Source organism: Oreochromis niloticus, linkage group LG4, assembly GCF_001858045.2.
Source record: "Oreochromis niloticus isolate F11D_XX linkage group LG4, O_niloticus_UMD_NMBU, whole genome shotgun sequence".
Taxonomy (NCBI): domain Eukaryota; kingdom Metazoa; phylum Chordata; class Actinopteri; order Cichliformes; family Cichlidae; genus Oreochromis; species Oreochromis niloticus.
This window is the reverse complement of record NC_031969.2, coordinates 654152-672554: the sequence shown is the minus strand read 5'-3', so window position 1 is coordinate 672554 and position 18403 is coordinate 654152. Positions and strand designations below refer to the sequence as shown.

Sequence of the window (18403 nt, the reverse complement as noted above, 5' to 3'; positions counted from 1 at the left end):
TCGCCCAACTATGACACAGTGCTGACGAAAAGCGATGACATTTGTCAGTGTGCAGCTTGGATAGAGTCATAGATGACTGTACAGACTGCTCAGAAACTGAGCTGCCTTTCATACATTTAATCAAAACTATTTAATTTAATTTATTTGAAAAATGGCAGTCAGGCACAATGCAACAACCTGCACTCACTTTAGCTGTGTGACAGCTTTAGCCGAGCAGCTGGTTAATGAAGTGGGACCAGCCAGGCTGTAGTTAGACTCAACTCAAGGCTAAGTAATACTCTGTATAAGTAGTAGTAGTCTGTAGTTATTAACCTGGACCACTTTTATGATCATTCCCCCATTTAATGTTTCTACTTATTGTTCAGACTAGGTACAACCTAAGCTAATCATTAGCCAGGTCCACACAAGCCAAAGTAACAGCAGGTTTATTTACTGCCTTTCATTAAAGTGGAGCTCAGAGAGTTTAGGCTCGGTATAGCCAGGAGCCAACAGCTGCCATAGCACCAAATGCTTCATAGCTGGCCCAAGTCTGAACTTGGTGTTCTGTAGTGATCACAGAGACGGATATATTCTGCTGTAGGGCGAATACCACAGCTTTCATCACAAAGGCAAATTATCCAAAACATTTCATCCTACTGAGTATGAGCCGACGTCAGGAACAAGACTGTGGAGCTTGTTAGTGTATCAAAGCTGTGTCATGCCGCTATATTACACCAGAGCAATCGGAATGACATCCACTGTTAATAACAACACATTAACGATGTATATATCAAATCATGTGAATGAATCAAGTTTGTAGTGGTACAGCTGTGCAGCAAGTCTTACCTCAGAGCCACATCAAGAGGGATTGTCCTGAGAAGTTTACCATAAGCTTGCCTCACCCTCATGGCTGAGTGGACCAACAGCACTCTGCACACATCTGTACACCTAAGAGACCCCCAACCACAACACACACACACACACACACACACACACACACACACACACACAGAGGCTTTAACACAAGAGAACAAACATTAGGCATCACATGTTTCCATATACATGCAGGGCAGAAGCAAGCCGTTCACCTCTGCAGCAGCTCTGTAGACAGTGATGAAGAAAGGACCTGTATAGTGTGGCAGGTCTGGAGGCAGATACTCTGATCTTCATTCAGAGCTGTCCACAGAAAACAAGAACAGCATTAAACATGCTCAGTGATGAACCCTGTGTAAAGCACAATTCTGGAGTTTATTCTCACCGTTAGCCAGAATTCCTCTGCAGAACTTGTTGAAAGAGGGCAGGGAAAACAGGGGGCTGTAGGTGTCTGACTTCTTCATCAGCAGAGAGATCTCCTGAGCCCAGGTGAGAAGCAGTTTCCTAACAAACCAAGGCAAGGTTGTTATAATAACTGTATCCAAAATGCTTTATATGTTGAATCTGGTTTGATCTGTTGCTGTCGTCGTTAGACAGCTACTGAGGTATTTAGCTAAACAGTGAACATTTAGTGATAAAACAGTGAGCTGTGTTTGGTTAAAAATGGGGAGAGAGAGAACCTGGCCTCAGGGTAAAGATGCTCCCGGGACAGCAGACCTCCAAGAAGACTAAGCAGTGTGCTGAAATGCTTCTTAGTTGCCGTGGTTACAGTGCTGATGACAGCACCATCAAACAGAGAGGGAGAAGACGACGATAAGCTGGATGAGATGAAGTGATCGTGCCTGCACACAGAGACAGAGGAGGTCATCAGATCAGAGAAGCAGCCATAAAACAGAAACATCGAGAGACACTGTTACTTCAGTTTGGTCTGGGAGCCATTCAAACCCTCACACAACTCTATTTCCTCCACAATTTGTTGTTAGAGTTCACTCAAATAATCTTCAGTGACAAAAGACAAACTTGTTTGATTTTCTTCATTCAGCTACTTTTACAACACCACCCATAAAATATTAATCAGGTTTGGGTTTCCACTGCTGCTGTTAGAATGTCCCATGACAACCACTTGGACATCTGCTGCGTGTCCTCCAATGTGGGAACATTTCAACCCTTGAACTTGAAGGGTGGGCGTATAACGACACCGGCCCACCACAGGTGAAGCTCAAACTGTAGACGTCCACACCAAACCTGGATCACAGCCAAAAAGCCAGCCGGCCTGAGCAGGTAGGACCCTGCACCTGAGGGCCAGGCCACTTTAATGAGTTCATGTCTGTCTGGAAGCACCCAGAGATGCACAAGGAGACACTCGTACTAAGAAGGTGAGCAGAGTTCAAATCCAGCGAGGTTTCTAAGTAGTTTGAAGAAGCAAAAAGAAGAAACAAAGCAAAAGCAGAAGCTGAGCCATTTCCAGATTTTTTTCCTTTCACTTCTTTTTCTGTGCGCCCTCTCAGTAGGATACATACACTGGTAATAATGGAGCTTGGATTTTCTCAAATGGCATTCTTCTGTAGCAACAATTTTTAGAACAGCCACATGGTTCAGATGATGCAGAGAGCTACAAAACAAAATGATCACCTGACTTAATGTTCCTTTTTCAGACAGACAAGTCAGTGGTTTTGGGGGCATTTTACTCCTCCTCCAGAAGACCTAACACTAGAACAACCAAGGGGATATTCTAATGAACAGTTATATCTATAACTGTTCAGGTGCCTCTGCACCACTACTGTCGAAGCCATCCCTCTGCCCAGGGAGAGCGCTGCAGAGCGGGACGCACGCTGGATGTAATCCGTGACAATTCTGACCGCGTTAAGGAGGGAAACAAAGAGATGTCATCGTGTCAGCGCAGCAGCAGCAGCACACTGGGCCGACGCTCCTGCTCATCATCTGACAAACCATAGATGTCCAAGCTGATGCCCAACACAGCATCATCTTCCTGACCGTCAGCGTTCCTGCATGGTTCCAGCTCGTCTTCAGTTAACCCATCAACATACTCCATGTGGTCAGCCCAGCTAAATGCAGGGGCATCAACCAGACGCTCCTTGTGTTCAGGCTAGGACAAAGCTGGGGCCCCAGACTTGAAGAGGAGAGGGTCATGCCATGCGACAGCTGTCCGCCTCAGCACTTTCTCCACAAACGTCCCCCCGTCTTTCCAGGGTCGAGCGCCGGAGCTGCAGACAAAATGCACAGGCTTCGGGCTCCGTCAGTGCTCTCCTAGTGTGGACAATCCCCAGGCAGATGGGCAGACATCGTAGTGTTTGCTGTCATGCAAAGAGAAACTGCACCTCTGAGGACAGGGGTGAACAGGAGACTTCTGCTTTGCTCACTCTGCAGGCAGCCTACGCACTAACTGCACAGTGGAGGCTAACACCAACACGGGCAGTTAAGCCAACCTAACTAGCAGCAGTCCAACTCAGTGAGGTGAAGAGCGTAAGAACTGAGGGATGACTGTGATGAGAGGGGTATATGTGCAGGTGGACCCTTAAAGGCATGAACAAAGCTTTCTTCAGCCAGGACACGTGGGGGCGTGATATCTCATACTCATGTGTTGTACTGAGTGAATCGACTGAAAGGGAGCTTCAGGATTCTTCAGGATAGCGGCTCTTTTTCAGCATTACTATGACGGTGAGTAGCAATCAGCAAAACAACAGGTGCAAAACTGCTTTCACTTATAATAACAGCAGTTACAGTTGGTGGTGGAAGATCTAGAAGGGAAGAATTTTGGTAAAAGGACTAACGGTGGCATCCTGTTACAGCTCCTAGCTTGAGAAAAGAACGACCCGTTCTTTCACAAGTGTGCATAAAGGCACACCGCATGTCTGCTTGATTTATACTCCCGTTGCAACTGGACTGAAAACCCCTAAATACAAAGATTAAGAGGGGTGCCCATCCCTTTTGTAGTCATGTCTGCATAACTGAGAATGCTGCAGTGGACAGCAGTGATTCTGTTCACAGTACATGTGGGTGTATTACCTGGTGCAGTGAGAGTACAGGGAGTAGAGTACAGCGTACTGGATAGCAGGGTAGTAGACAGCCAACTCAGAGTGGACCAGCATCAAATTGTGACTTAGAAGAGCGAAGACTGTCGGCGACAAGGCCCACATCTAGATATAACACACACACACACACACACACACACACACACACACACACACACACACACACACAGAAAAACAGTAATGAACCAAAAGAGGATGCGGACACAGACCATGGACTGAATCTTGGGGCAGTGCAAACAGGTGAAATCTTAAAAACAAGTGAAACAATTGCACGAGCGCTGCTGATTGGCTGAGGAAGAATAAAGTAGTCGTGGTAAACCCCTCTGGGCTTGTTGGTGCCTGGACCTTGAAGTACAGTGTGTGTATGGGGAGTGTGATGGTGTGTTCCTGTGTGTCTCCATGTTGTGTGAGAGTATTTGTATGTATGTGTGCCTGAGGGTGGGAATGCATGCTTGTATGCTTGCATACTTCAGGTCAGGTCCTACACTCCACCTATCTTACAACATCTCAGGCTCCCCGTCCCTGCAGTGGTCCTCCTGGGGCTCTCATGCTCTGGGGGGCTTCTGGGGCCCGGGTCTCCTCCATGCCCGTTTCATGCCCTGGGGGCAGGGCTGTTATCTATGCATATATTGGTTGTTGCTGTGGTTTCCCTGCTGTGTTGTTTTCTTCAGCAGGTATTGAAGCAGACTCTCACTGTTGTTTCTTTCTCCCAGTCTCTCCCTCTCCTTCTGTTTAACTTTTTGCCCACTTTCTCTTTCTTTCTTCTTTTCCGTCTCCGGTCTAGTCTGTTATGATTTTGATAACTCAAAATAAAAATACTAATAAACTAAATAAATAAAATATGACTATCAAGTGGACCATTATGGCATTTGCTATAATGGTTCACCGGGGAAAGTAAATCTTTTGGGCATTTTTTGGCCTTCAGACAACAATTCTGATATATTGCTGGACAGACGGGCAAAAAATACACTGTTGGCCTCCTATCTGCAGTACTGGGACACATTGTGTTAATTTTGTGAGTGTGACAGAATGAAGCTGTGAGGAATACCAGTATGGCTGTCATGCAGACACTGAATGACGCAGGCTTAACAGACTGATGAACCCAGCAATGCTGCATGTCCCAACATGCCATACAGGAACATATCTTTAGATATATTAATGAGTGTAAAGTTAATATGAACCTTTTACCACACCAGTCACATCAAAGGAAGTACTGTGACATTGTTACAGTGCTACTCTGTGATGTTTAACAATAGAAAACGGCTCACCCCAATCAGAGAATTCTTGGTGTTGCCAATGGTGGTAAAGGTGCTGAGGTTGAAGATGATGGTGAACTGGGCTTTTTCTGGCGGTAGGGTGAGGGGAGCAAAAGCAGGGTGCTGGATATTGGGGCAGAGGGTCCCTGGTTTCAGGGGACCCAGAGTCTCCATCAGGCTGTTGAGACCACACGCCATCTCCCCCAACACCATTTTATAAGCTGCCTCCAGTGTTGGGATGTTTTTCAGGCTCATCAGCGCCTGGTACACACCGTGTACAGCTGACATGACCTGTGCAGGGAGCACATGGACACAGATTACACTCATCAAAAGAAAAAATGTTCAAATTATTTTCACTCACCCAACCTACAAATGAGCCAAGAACACACTGGGCCTCCCCAAACACACTGAGTCTATACAACTGAACTTCATGCATGTTCCTGTTCTGATATATATATAACATGTTTTTCTTGGTAAAATCTTAGCTTGTTTCTCAGGTGAAGGCCTTTTGCATTAGCGAGCCACTTGGGTTCAGTATGTTGCCCGAGGACATTTGGTATGCAGACTGGAGCGGCCTTGGATTGAGCCACCAGTGTATTAGATGTGCAAAATATATGCCAAGCCCATTAAGGTGGTACAGGAAGACTGAATGAAGCCAAACCTCTTTGTCTTGATGAAAGCGAAGCTTCAGCAGCTGGGAGTCTGGTGCCAACAGCTTCTCTACAAAGGACACGGGCAGCTTGGTGTTGACCTGGTCTACAATCTGAAAGGCAACACGACCTTCAATCAAAAGCTTTTCCTCACACAATGCTGAACAAGTCAAAGTCAGGCTTGCTAATTATTTAGACCGTCACAGAATTTTCCACAAGTTGTAGCAGTTCCAGATTTCATTTTAATCAAAGGACCAAGAATGTGTGGGGGGTGGGGACAGGGGGCTGTTACAGGAAATCACAATGTTTAGTGCAGAAAGTGACAAAAACTTATCTGCAACACAGACTGTAAGAAAACTGGCTCATCACAATTATAATCATAACAGGTCAAACTACAGCATAAAATATCAGTGTAGGGTTCATTACACTTTGTCAATCAGGCTGTGAGCATACAAATGAACACATCTTAGTCTATGAGTATATATAACCTGTTAGGTGACTGTACCAGAGTGAGGAGATTGAGCACTGCCAGGTTGTAGTCTGAGCCACAGGCCTGGCAGCAGTCCAGCTGGTCTAGACCATAGGCAAGGACAGCATCCATCAGCTGCCCACAGGGCTCTACACTGGCCAGCAACACACCCACACACTCATTCCCTGCTGTGAGAACGGCCTCGGAGAACTGCACCTGCTTTGCCACAGTCACACAGGCCAGAACCCGGTTAAGAACCTTTGGAAAGATCAGGAAACAGAGAACAGTGAATAAAGTGATGAAGCTCAGACTTTGCACTCTCAGATTATAGTAAATGTTAACTGCCTTGCTACAGATCTGCATCTTTCTTTTAACGGTCAAATTCACACGTGAGAATTTTATAACAATAAATGTGCAGGAAAAAAAGAATGAATCTAAATGTCCATAAACCTCAGTTACTCTGAGTTATGTAAAAAGAAGGTGAAATAAATTCTGATTTTCTACTTGTTGTGACTAAAATCACTCTCTGTGTCAAATCTGTCATTATCCAACTACCACAGCACGTTGTGGTAGGACCGTCTTATTGATGAGCTGCTCCTCAGGCTTTCTTAGAACAAACTAAATATTACTGGAAAATAAGGCACTTTGGTAAATTTAGTGTATATTTAAGTACTTCATCAAAGGAAACGTGCTCCTTTTACCAACACATTTTAACAGTAAGGTATTTCCAAACTGCGATCCACATTTGTCAGTGAGTGCACTGCTCAGTGTGGGTTTGGTTCTCAGAGGTGCAGCTCTTACATCTGTGACATAGACTTCAGTAATGGGAGGTCCTCTGAAAGGGCTGAATCGCTCTCCGATGCTGCGGACCACTGTGCTGAAAACTCTCAGCAGAGCTGCCAACTTGGGCAGCGACACTGAGGGAGGGGGGATATCTTCATCGAGCACCTCTCCTGACACCACATGGCTCAGATCCTAAAGAGAGCAAAGAGTCAGCCAAAGCACGAGATATGTGATATTATTTAATTTTTATTATCTGGTGAGAGAATCCAATTTTATACCATCAAAGATCTTTGAGGGTTTCCAGTCTGAGCATAAACTGGACCCAAACACACTGGCTCCAGTTTGTTGTACATTTAAATAAAGCCTACTGAACGGTATAAGGTGCAGTGAAGTCTAGTGACTTAAATTTAGCTGATCTACAACAGACAGCCCATCAGGTCAGGACCGGAGCGAGACCTTTCCCCAGGGTCTGAGCTTCAGCATGGCTCATTCACCACAGTCCTTAGGTTTGGGTTTTTCAACGGTATTTGTGCTCAGCCTTCACCGTACTTGCCAGTACTGAGCACAGCTGTTTAAACAGAGTGAAGACGACCTGACATACTTCATTCAAGTACAAGTGGTCAGACCGAACTGCCAGGGAGGGATCTAACAAATCGTAGCAGTTCTAGAAGCAGCCTACAGGTGACACCTGGGACATGGCCCAGAATAAACTCAGTACTGCAGGTAACTGGCTGCTTCTCGTCACTGCACCTTCTAAATAAGTATAACTGGCTGAGAGGCTCGGTGTCGTCACCTCGGCATATGCTTCCATATCCTCCAAGAACTGTCCCAGCAATGTGGTGGAGAAGGTCAGGTCGGCCACCCAAAACTGCTCCAGGCTCTGTAACCAGCCTAAGCACAGACAGGGAGAGCAGAGCTGCAGGTGTATTTATGTTTACACATCAAGCCATCCATCCAAATGCATTACTCAGCGCTCCTTCAAAACATGCCTGGGAGAATCAATGAGAACTTTCCAAGCCCAAAGAATATAACATGTACATCTTTAATAGTTTTATTCATAAGTGTTTCTCAGACACACTGAATAAAAAGAACAAACTGTGGAGTTTAATACTACTCTGGGCCATGAAGGACTTTAATCCAGGATACTGACCAAGCAGCACGCTTGGTCCTTACATTTAAACAGGTGCAATACAATCTAAACTACATGTACAAAGGGGGTAAAAACCACTGCTCGATTTTTCAGTGTGTGAGGCGTGCAGCAGGGAAAAGCCCAATGGTGGTAGGGAAAATGTGTGAAAATGTTGCTCCTGTTTTCTCATTAACCTTTTCAATGCTCTTCCTTCCCACTAGGTTATAAATAAGCCTGCTGATGTCAAACAGCTGCAGAGGTACTGGCCGCTAACGTGCGCTTACTGACCTGAGACTTGTTGGGTGAGTGTCTGCTTCTGTGTGTGGTCAATGTGCCAACCCACCAGGATGTCTACAGTGTCCTGTGAGACAACAGAAGACATCAGGACAGTGGCTGGAAACATCAGAGATGCTGTGATCTGAACACAGCTCACCTGTTGGTCTCAGCCATGGAACAATACTCACCCTGAAGTTGGTGCTGAAGACATGTGGGTAGCAGTGTGCCACCTGAAGAATACACTTGACACTTTGACAAAGCAGTTCTGGAGTGTCCACGTTTTCAAGGATGGACTGCAGATTGCTCATCACCATCTGAAACACACAGCAGACACTAGCTACTTTACATCTCTGCAGGGCTTTGCATCGTCTGCAATAACACTGCTATAAACGTCTATGTGATGTGAAAGTATGATATGAATGATATGGCAACTGGTTAAAAATTGACCAAAATATAATAAACATGCCAGGTAGAACATGTGTTTACTATGCAACAACACTGCACTGGAAGATTGTTACTGTAGCTACGATCAAACTAAACTGCAGCTCGTAATTCAAACTGAAAACAATACCCACTACCATGGCACTGGCTAACCAACCTTATGCATGGTGTGAATTTCAGTGCAGGTACTGTGAATAGTTTAACAGATTACTGTCAATAACCCTGTACAACACTCTCTCTGCAAGACTTGCACTCCCTCTGCTGTTCCAGCACTAGTATACACAGACAGGCATGTAATATAAGGGTTCTCACACCTGTGTCTTACATCATCATCATCATCAGTTGTATAAATGCGGGCTAACTGGCCCTGGGTATCTGTAGCCTGAAGCTGTAACAGTGAATAGCTGCATGGTGCTAATGCAGATGCAGAGACAGGTCAAAATGAACTGGACAGATATTAGAGTTGTACTCGTGAAAAGCATCAGGCCATGTCTTTACCTGCATAATGTGAGAAAAGGCCTTCCTCTCCCCAGCAGCCTCCAAAGCACGCTGTGCTGCCACCAGGTACAACAGCTTCACCTCATCACGACTGCTTGAATTGAACTTGACAAAGAGCCACTTGAAGATACGCTCTGCCTCATAGCTGAGTACGGTGCACAGGATACCAAGGCAGGCTGCAGCATCCTGACGCAACTCCCACAGCAACTTACTGCTAAAAACATCAACGCAGAAAAAACAACAACTTTAGAGCGGCCTGACTATTATTTCGATCAGCTTGGATGGACAGCGTCAGTGCACAGCCATGACTCTTCAACCCCGATCGCTCAGACTCGCCACGCAGGAAGCTCTAGGAAGAGTCCTGGTGGTTCCAAACTTGTTCCACACATGGATGATGGAGGCAAACTTTAAAACAAAATTTAAATGTACAGCCAGGATACATCCAAGGTCAACCTTTTTTCCAACAGTGATACTCAGTCCATAAAATATGCACAGCTACTTTGTGTTAACAGTTACAAAAGCCTACTGATTTCAACCTCACCAACAGTACATCTGAAACATTTTTATGATCCACTCCTCACGCGACAGCTTCCTTGAGGCCGCCGGCTGTCGTTAGGGCTGTGCGATATGACCAAAATCTCATATCCCGATATTAAGACATCTATCGTCCGATAACGATATAAAATCACAAAAATGTAACATTTTCTGTAAATTCTGTGAATGTCGGGCAGCTCGACTTGCGTGAAGTGTTTCCAGCTGGGCGTCATGTAGCTGGAGTCGAGTGTTTTAACTGATGCATGAAACGATACATTCTTAGACATAGGTTGTAACGGCCGCCGTTTTCTTTGTATTTATTACACAGCGTGCTGCGGGGAAAAGCCTGTTCTAACGTTTGAGTCTAAGGTTTATTTTTTAGCACCTGACGGCTCTTTTTTGCTTCTCATCCGTAAATACTCTGCATCTTTCACGTGATTCAGTTTATTTTGAAAAGTCTCAACAGGATCTTGAGCTTTATTGTGAAAGGTTTATGTGGAAAATAAACAAGCGGACACGAGGTGGTTTTACCGTCATTGTTGCTAACGACAACGCATAAAAACAAGCGCTTGTCTATCCGTAGTGTGGTTATATTAAATATAAGAGAAAGAGAGAACTTTAGGAAATTAATATAGCCACTACAGTGACCATCAAAACCATGAACAAATATTGCTGTAAAGTTTATTTTGCGACACCACGAAACAAACGGTAGCGTAAAATGAAACGATAGACGTTTTTATATCGTCATCCGATATATATCGTTATATCGAACAGCCCTAGCTGTCGTTATAGCTTCATCTGTGTGGTCGACAGGAAACTAGCCTGTCTGCTAACACTGACTGCAGAGTCTCTGATGAAGTGAACTGGTAAGCTCATTCAGGGATGAGGCTTTTCCACATATGTTGTGGATTTCCTCCAATACTTGGGTTCGCAATACAAATGAGGCAACTTGACTTGTGTGAAGCGTTGTGTACATGGAGTCGAGTTTTGACCTATGAATGAAACCATTGATAGATATACGCTGTAACGGCCGCTATGATCCTCGTGGGTCTTTATCATATGGCATGCAGCGGGCAAAGGCCTGTTCTAATGTTTGAACACCTGATGGCTCTTTTCTGCTTCTCATTCCTAAAATCATACTCTGTCACATGAGTCTTGCTTAACTGACAGAAGAGGTTTGTTGCGTTGGCGTCTGTGGTGGGGACCGGTTTGCACAGTACGGTTCTCTGCTCCGTATCAGATTTTTCCATGTTAGGAATAAGTAGTAGGATTTAAGATGGCAGCAATGCGTCTACAAGGATGTTGGCTGCCGTTAAACGCCAAAGAAGAAGAAGAAGCAGTCTCTGGTATCGTAGCTGTGTCCAAATTCAGGGGTCGCATGCTTTGGAGGCCGCATTTGAAGGACGATTACGTCACAGCAACGCGACAAAGGCTGTCCAAATTCAAAGACCCCCCCAAATACATCAATGCGTCCTTCATTTCCCCAGATTTGGAGGATGGGTCGGTGTGTCCTTCGTGGCCCAACCTATCCCAGAATTCATAGCGTGGCCCAGCCAATTCCAGTTTCCAACAATGGCGGCTACTAAGTTTTAATATTACTCTTATTAATCTTTCTGGGTCACAAAATAAACTTAACATATTTTCAGGCGAGAATGTAGCTGTGTAAACTTCAATATCTGCTCAGTTTATCAAGACATCACATATTTGCAAAAGTGCTCCGACATTTTCGGAGACGTCTGTTACCCACCAGCTCGATAGCTGACCGGGAGGTCGACGCCCACTAAAGCTGGTGAGAACAGCGAACTCCTGGCACATCGTTTTCAAACCCCCCGCTGTCTTTGGCTACTCAGGTTAAACATGATATATAAGTCACTTAGATAACTTAAAAATGTTATTGTGTGGCTTTTTTCAGTGTTTTATTTGTTCCTGAGTAAATCAGTTTGGCTGAGATTAAAGTTATAGTTTTCACACAGCTGAATAAACATCACACAGAAAACTGATTAAACAGTTTAAAAGTTTAATAAACAATCATCTTGTCTTTATTTTTAGTTAGCACATACCTTAAACACTTCAAGCTAATGATAGTTATATAAGAGCAGATGCATGCTGGTGCAATAAGCTGTACGTTTTACACCCAATGGCTATCGCAATAATGGTTTGTGCCAGCTCTACTGAGGAACAGTCTGAGTTTATGTGAATATTTTAATCTCCTTTCTATTTCTAGAGCCCTGAGTTATTGAAACTTCCTGTACTGGCAATGAACCCCCGCACCCAGCATCCTCTTACCTCTCATTTAAAATGTCATTCAGAGTGCTAAGGATGGTGTCCAATTGTTTGACCAGAGTCTGCGGAGACAAGACGGAAGTCATTAGGAATACACAGTCTCAGCCTGGCAGTAATTACTCAGTGTTTATCGAACTACAGTCCCCTTTATTTATGTATCAGTCACATCTAGCTAGCTCAGGCTCATATCGTAGCAGCCTTCACATCAAAATATGTCCAAACAATCATGTTGCTAGGCAACCCAGTGTGTCGCAGTAGTTGTTTTACATTAAAACTAAAGTCCCCTGCAGCTCTAGGTAAAAGCAGTCATGTTTTTTTCCTTTGATCCCACACAGCCCAACATTCAGTATTTCATGAATAAGCCCATTTTAGGAAAAGTCAGGAAAACTGAGATGGTAGAGTTTTATCTTAACACAGTTACAGGCCCAGGGGTCAAAATATTCATAGATACATGAGTACTAGAGCCTACGAAGGACCTTTAGGGAACAGTAAATCAACAGTCCAAGTGGTCACAAGGTAGCTGGTCAGTTGACCCTTACAGTGTGTGCTGGGAGAAGTAAATATGTAAACACATCGTATCATGCATTCTATTGCAGTTTGCTGCACCCTGTGAGTTTGACTATAGTGACTTTGCTGGTTATCACGGATTGAAACACCAGGAAAATAATCTGACTGACCCCTCTGCTCTCGCCATGGCTGATGAATTCCTTCAGCTGTTTGATTGTAGCCAGCCTCCGGTCACGATCATCTTCCCTGGAGACTCGGCGCAGGAGGTTGGCCAGTCGAGACTCCTCTGAGTGAGCCATTCCTCTGTCTGCAACGACATCCCGTCACTCTGAATGAACAGTTTTTCTCTAACGTCACATGATCCCACTGCAGCTAAACCAGTATATTAGAAAAAACTAAACTACAACTACAGCTGGAATTCCTCAGCATCACTTCAAAAGTATATAGATGTAACTACACGTTGGGAACATGCTCTTTAGACACAAGCTAAAGCTGTTAATTAGCTAGTCAGAGCCTAGTGTTCCCATGAAAACTGGGTAGGAACTGCAAGGAAACCTAAATTTAAGTCTTAATACCATTTCACCTGTTCAGCTGATACCTCTCCACTTGTGTTAGAATGGAAAATTCAGTAAACCAAATCTGGCATTACCTTTTTCCAGCTGTCAGTGAATGACTCAGGCAAACCCGATCTGAACACAACGCAAGCTTATTTTTATAAGCCAAGTTCTTTGAACATGCGTTGAACGTGTGCTTCAGCATCCATTTGCTGCACCACTTACCCTGCGATTTCCTCATGTCCTTTGAAGCTAGAGCACGGTTTCCATGCTTAAAAGGAATCAAATCCGTTGTCAAGTCATCTGGCCTCAGCTCTTGCCCCAGCGACTTCCAATCAAACGTAGTATCACAGACACCTTGACCAGCTTCATATCCACCTAAGAGACATTTCATAGAAAGGCCAAGCACACATAAGCTGCACTATTTGAATACAATGTGTTTCTGTTAATGTAAACAGCCTCTTTAAAACTTGGTTTAACCAAGAAGTGAAACTAACTGAGTCAAAGAGGAGCTGACCTGCAGGAGGCTCACCGATGGAAGAGAAATCATTCTTTTCAACATGTAACTTTAATTAGAAATATGCATCTGCATCTTTGCTTCTTTGTTTGTCTTTAGACCTGTCAGTGACTAGAAATGAAAATCTGCCTGTAGTGCTGGGCGATATGACGATATATATCATGTGGTCGATAGAAAAGTGTCCATCGTGCCATTTGTCTTCTATCGTTTCTAACCCAAATTTTATAAATTATTACATAAAATATATAATTAACCCTTTACAACCGGTCGGAGCAGGCACGCTCCGTTTTGCCTAACTATTTTTAAATAGTTAGGCAAAACAACCACATAAGGTAGCGCAATAATTTTTTTTGTATGTGAAACCGGAGGAGTTGTACTTAACATCTTATGCCATTAGCTTGCCCTAGGTCATGGTTTCCTTCCACATATAGCTTTGCAAAAATTGCATAAGAAGCACTTGCAGCAACAAAAACATAATATTCCAGAAACACGCTCTGCCGATCCGATCAGCTGTTCATAACACTTCCTACGGTGGCATATACGTCAGCGTGAACTATCGCATGTCCGCCATTACCTGCCCGTAACCAGACGTGACGTCATTTTCGCGAAAGGGCCTTATAAGCCTATGTTGGTTTTTTAAAAGTCATGTTTGACTTTATGCTTTTCTGTATCGTTTCTGGGATGCTTACAAGTCAAATGACACTGTTGGAAATAGTTTATTTTGATGCACATGCTGTTTTTTTTGCAAATTTACATTATAATATTTATTTTCATTTTTCCTGTAGTATATAAAAATTGGTGTATCTCAAACATAAAACTATGAAGACACTCAAAATAAATTTCTCGTGGTTGGAAACTATTTTCTGCAACTTTTTTATATTTACAGTTTTGAGGGATAAACCTCCTAAATTTCTCTAACTAGAAATATATGTAAAAAAACCAAAAAACGATTTTCAATTTTTTTGTAGTTTATTGCACTTTTTTGCAATTTATGTAGTTACTATGGACTTAATGCATACATATTATTAAAATTTGGGTTGTATTGATGTATGGAAACTTGAAATGCTCCCACAAATGGCACTACAGCATGTAAAAACATAAAGATAAGCTCTGGCGGACTTGGTTCTATGGTAGGTCTTAAAGGGTTAAATAGCCTGTGGCAAATATATTAGTGTTGTCTTCTCACTATACGTACTCTTAACTTTATGCAAGAGAAAATAAAGTATAAAAAAAATGAAATTTTTCGTAAAGAAACTCCGTCTTGTGGTTTTGCGACATGGTGCTGCTTTACGTGCACCCGGATTTGCGACATGCTTTACGGTAACTCAAACCAAAGACTGCACCCTCTCCACTCACTGTTTACAGACTGCGTACTTTCCAGATGACCACAGGTCAGGTGGTACATCGTGATATATATCGTTATCGTGATATAAAATAATTCATATCGTGATAAATATTTTTTCCATATCGCCCAGCACTATCTGCCTGTATGGCTACATTTGGCACATCATGTTAGAGTCCCAAGGCCCATGTTCATCAGCGATCCTTTTACATAAAATAAATTAAATTATAGTCATTTTGATAACACTGACAAACACAAATGACATACATGACTATAAAGCAACAATGTTTGAAATAAAAGATAAACCACACTGCATAACGTACGGTGACTCCATCTTGCACAGTAACAATACTGTTGTGTTGAACTCTATCCACAGACATTGACACATGCGGTAGAGAAATGGCAGCTAACATGAATGACGGGAGTTTAACTTGAAATTTTGACCCTGAAACTGGAAAATGTGGAAAGTACAGCAAAAAGCTTCCTTTTTGTGTTGTTTTCAGCCAAAGTCTAAGTGAGAAGTAAGAGTTTCAGCTTAACCACAGGCCTCACCCTCTTCCTGATGGGCATCTGCAGCAGCATAGACATTACTGGGCACCGCTGGCTGTTCAGGGCAACTGGAGGCCAACACGTCGTACAGTGGTCCTGAACCAAACTCTCTAGACTTCACCTCGTCCTGGCTGGATGACACACTGTTAACTCTACGGATAAAACAAACACAGACAAAAGAAAAAGACCACCAACGTCACAGCTGACTCTTGATCTAACTCTGAACTCACCCCATCACTACCAGTTTAATACTTATGAAAGTCACAGTTCAACCGAAAAGTCTCAAGGCGTGACCAATGAAACTTTCAACTGCAGTGATATTACAGGTTAGAGTGACATGATCAAGGAAGAAAAATGAACTACAGGTGTACTGTAGTGATTGAAGCAAATCCCACTGCTCAGCAGTTATTTTTGTCTGGGAGTCGATCATTGCTGCCACACTTCACTTTCAGCATGACTTACAGAAACATGTCATCATCTGTAAGCAGGTGCACAGCCTTTACACTCAGTGTGTGCTCATTCTCTTTGCCCAATCACAGTTGGCAGAGTATTCTGTACAGGTAAACATCGAACTAGTCTCCAGATGAGTCGGTATAAAGTAAAGATAAACCACAAGGGACTGTATGAAAAGCATTTGGTGCATATTCCAACTTATTGGGCAACTTTTTTTAAGGGTAAACAATCTATTGCATTTTAATACAGCAGAGAGAACAACTGCATTAATCACATGGTATAATACTTACATCACATCATGGCATACTGTTAATCAGAAAGAATACAAACAAAAATAATCAACACAAATTTCATCATTTCGCTATTGTATCCTCTCACAAAACATGAACTGTTGCTTCCACATAACTGGTGGACTCCAAGCTTTGAAGCTTGCAGTATTAGTGTCAGCTTAAACGCGATTGTTTAATCATTAACAGCAACGTTTAAATCTCACTTACCCAACTAACCAGGAAAAGTCATTAAGGATGGCAGGGAGTCAAAGGAAGCAAGACACCAAACAAAACAAAAACACACTAAAGCAGGAAGTAAAAACAACCATTTAGCTGGCAATTCTGTGTATGTGGTGCAGTGCTGCTCGGTACCAAGGCCTACATGGTAACTGGTTCTTATATTACAGTGTTTTACTCTACTGGAGCACTCAAGGTGCTTTATACAACATGCCTCATTCACACACAGATACTCCGATGGATGCATCAGAGAGCAACTTGTGGTTAGTATGTTGCACAAGGATAATTTGGCATGCAAACTGGAGCAGTCTGGGATGAAACCACCAACCACCCAGTTAGGAGATGACCTGGTCTACCTGAGCTACAGCCACGCCAGAAATAGAAAAAAGAAAGGCTAACATTAGATTAGTTTAATGCCCAAGAAAGAACTGATGAACAGACTGTCATTTTCATTGTCACACTACTTTAATCGTTTAGAAATTCTTTGCAAACAGATGTAAATCAGGCCTACCCCCCACCCCTACTAAAACAGGAGCAATAACCTGCTGCTGAGCCATGTTCTGCAGTCTTCATTTAGTGTGTGACTACAACAACAGGCACCTGAGGCTGTTCACACGTCTCACACACACCCAAAATACCCTGGGTCGACACAGGAGTATGGAAACATGGATCCTGTCTCTTACAGAAAGCTGCAGTGAGCCGGATTTCAAAACTAAGTGAGGCCTTCAGGCAGCTGCCACGCTCACAGCCAGCGATGACATCTCCTCTTTTACTCATTACTCAGTTAGTTAGTATAACGTCAACAGGTTACAAAACCAACACCACCGTACACCTTTCTGTGCAGACGCTGTAAAAAATGTATCCGGAAGTTATCTGACGAGTTGATAACATTGCTTTGGGTAGTCTTTCCCATTAGCTAACCATATGTAGCCAGCGCGAAGACCCACAGCTCACAAACACTTTGTGCTACCTTGTGTTTAATTTTAAATATCACTCATCAGTAAAATACATGAAAGATCAGTATTATTTTTTTTAACCGGGGTGCTTTTGTATCAGAGCCTCACAGTCGATTAGCCATTAGCGTTAGCTTGTTAGCAGCGACAGTCCACGACACAGGCTCGTCAAAAGCAAGCCCTACATTTACCGTGGGTCAGTGTATACTGCGTAAACAAGATGGTTTTATGGTTTTCAAGACAGTGCAGTTACGCTCTGTTAGTATTAAGCGTTTAAGCACAAACAAACAGTGCTTCCCTTCCATGTGGCCCCAGTTGAACACAACAGCGAGCCGTAGGCCCACAGAGCACCAACCTGGACTGCCAGTCGTTCCAGTGTGGCCGCAGTTTGTGGGCGCCGCTGAGCCGAGACCCTGTGGCTTTACGGCTCATTACCTTTTAGAGCGCTGCATGACCTACTGTCAGCGGTAACTTATCTCTCCGCAACGTTACTTTTGTCTATTATGCCTTATCAAATCTCACAAATAGGTTAGCAACTTCTTGTTACAGCTAGCTTACGGCACTCCTTCTTCTTTATGTTTTTTTGGCAGTTGTCACACCAAAAAACGTGCATTACCGCCACCTATCCGGCTTCTAAGACAATTACCCAAAATTCTTAGGATCAAATTCATTTGCCTGAATAAATGACAATATGACATTATTGAATACGTTTGCAGAAAGTCTCGTACACTTAACAATGTGGCCCATCTTCCACAACTGTGTTTCCCCAATTTATGTAGCGTATTATTTAAATTGTGA

The 18403-nt window shown here is 43.4% G+C and overlaps 1 protein-coding gene across 7 annotated transcripts in view; it reads right to left on the bottom strand.

Moving 5' to 3' along the window:
• The window catches only part of smg1 (SMG1 nonsense mediated mRNA decay associated PI3K related kinase), a 58544-nt gene extending 40346 nt beyond the window's left edge, over positions 1-18198 (bottom strand). For 3 of the 7 annotated variants that reach the window (XM_005462867.4, XM_005462870.4, XM_005462868.4), the window contains exons 1-18: positions 17961-18198; positions 15697-15845; positions 13511-13663; positions 12902-13038; positions 12228-12286; positions 9408-9621; positions 8657-8782; positions 8481-8553; positions 7857-7954; positions 7082-7255; positions 6317-6538; positions 5823-5924; positions 5174-5452; positions 3880-4010; positions 1533-1694; positions 1238-1356; positions 1068-1155; positions 826-927 (exon numbers count right to left, since the gene is read on the bottom strand). In XM_005462867.4, coding sequence (XP_005462924.1) covers positions 826-927; positions 1068-1155; positions 1238-1356; positions 1533-1694; positions 3880-4010; positions 5174-5452; positions 5823-5924; positions 6317-6538; positions 7082-7255; positions 7857-7954; positions 8481-8553; positions 8657-8782; positions 9408-9621; positions 12228-12286; positions 12902-13038; positions 13511-13663; positions 15697-15845; positions 17961-18037 — 2465 coding nt within the window. In that variant the 5' untranslated portion in view covers positions 18038-18198. Of the gene's footprint in view, positions 1-825; positions 928-1067; positions 1156-1237; positions 1357-1532; positions 1695-3879; positions 4011-5173; positions 5453-5822; positions 5925-6316; positions 6539-7081; positions 7256-7856; positions 7955-8480; positions 8554-8656; positions 8783-9407; positions 9622-12227; positions 12287-12901; positions 13039-13510; positions 13664-15696; positions 15846-16436; positions 16450-17960 lie in introns of those variants that run through there. The other 4 variants (XM_005462869.4, XM_003457930.5, XM_019358390.1 and 1 more) reach the window with 4 other exon arrangements.
• Positions 18199-18403: the final 205 nt, after the last annotated feature.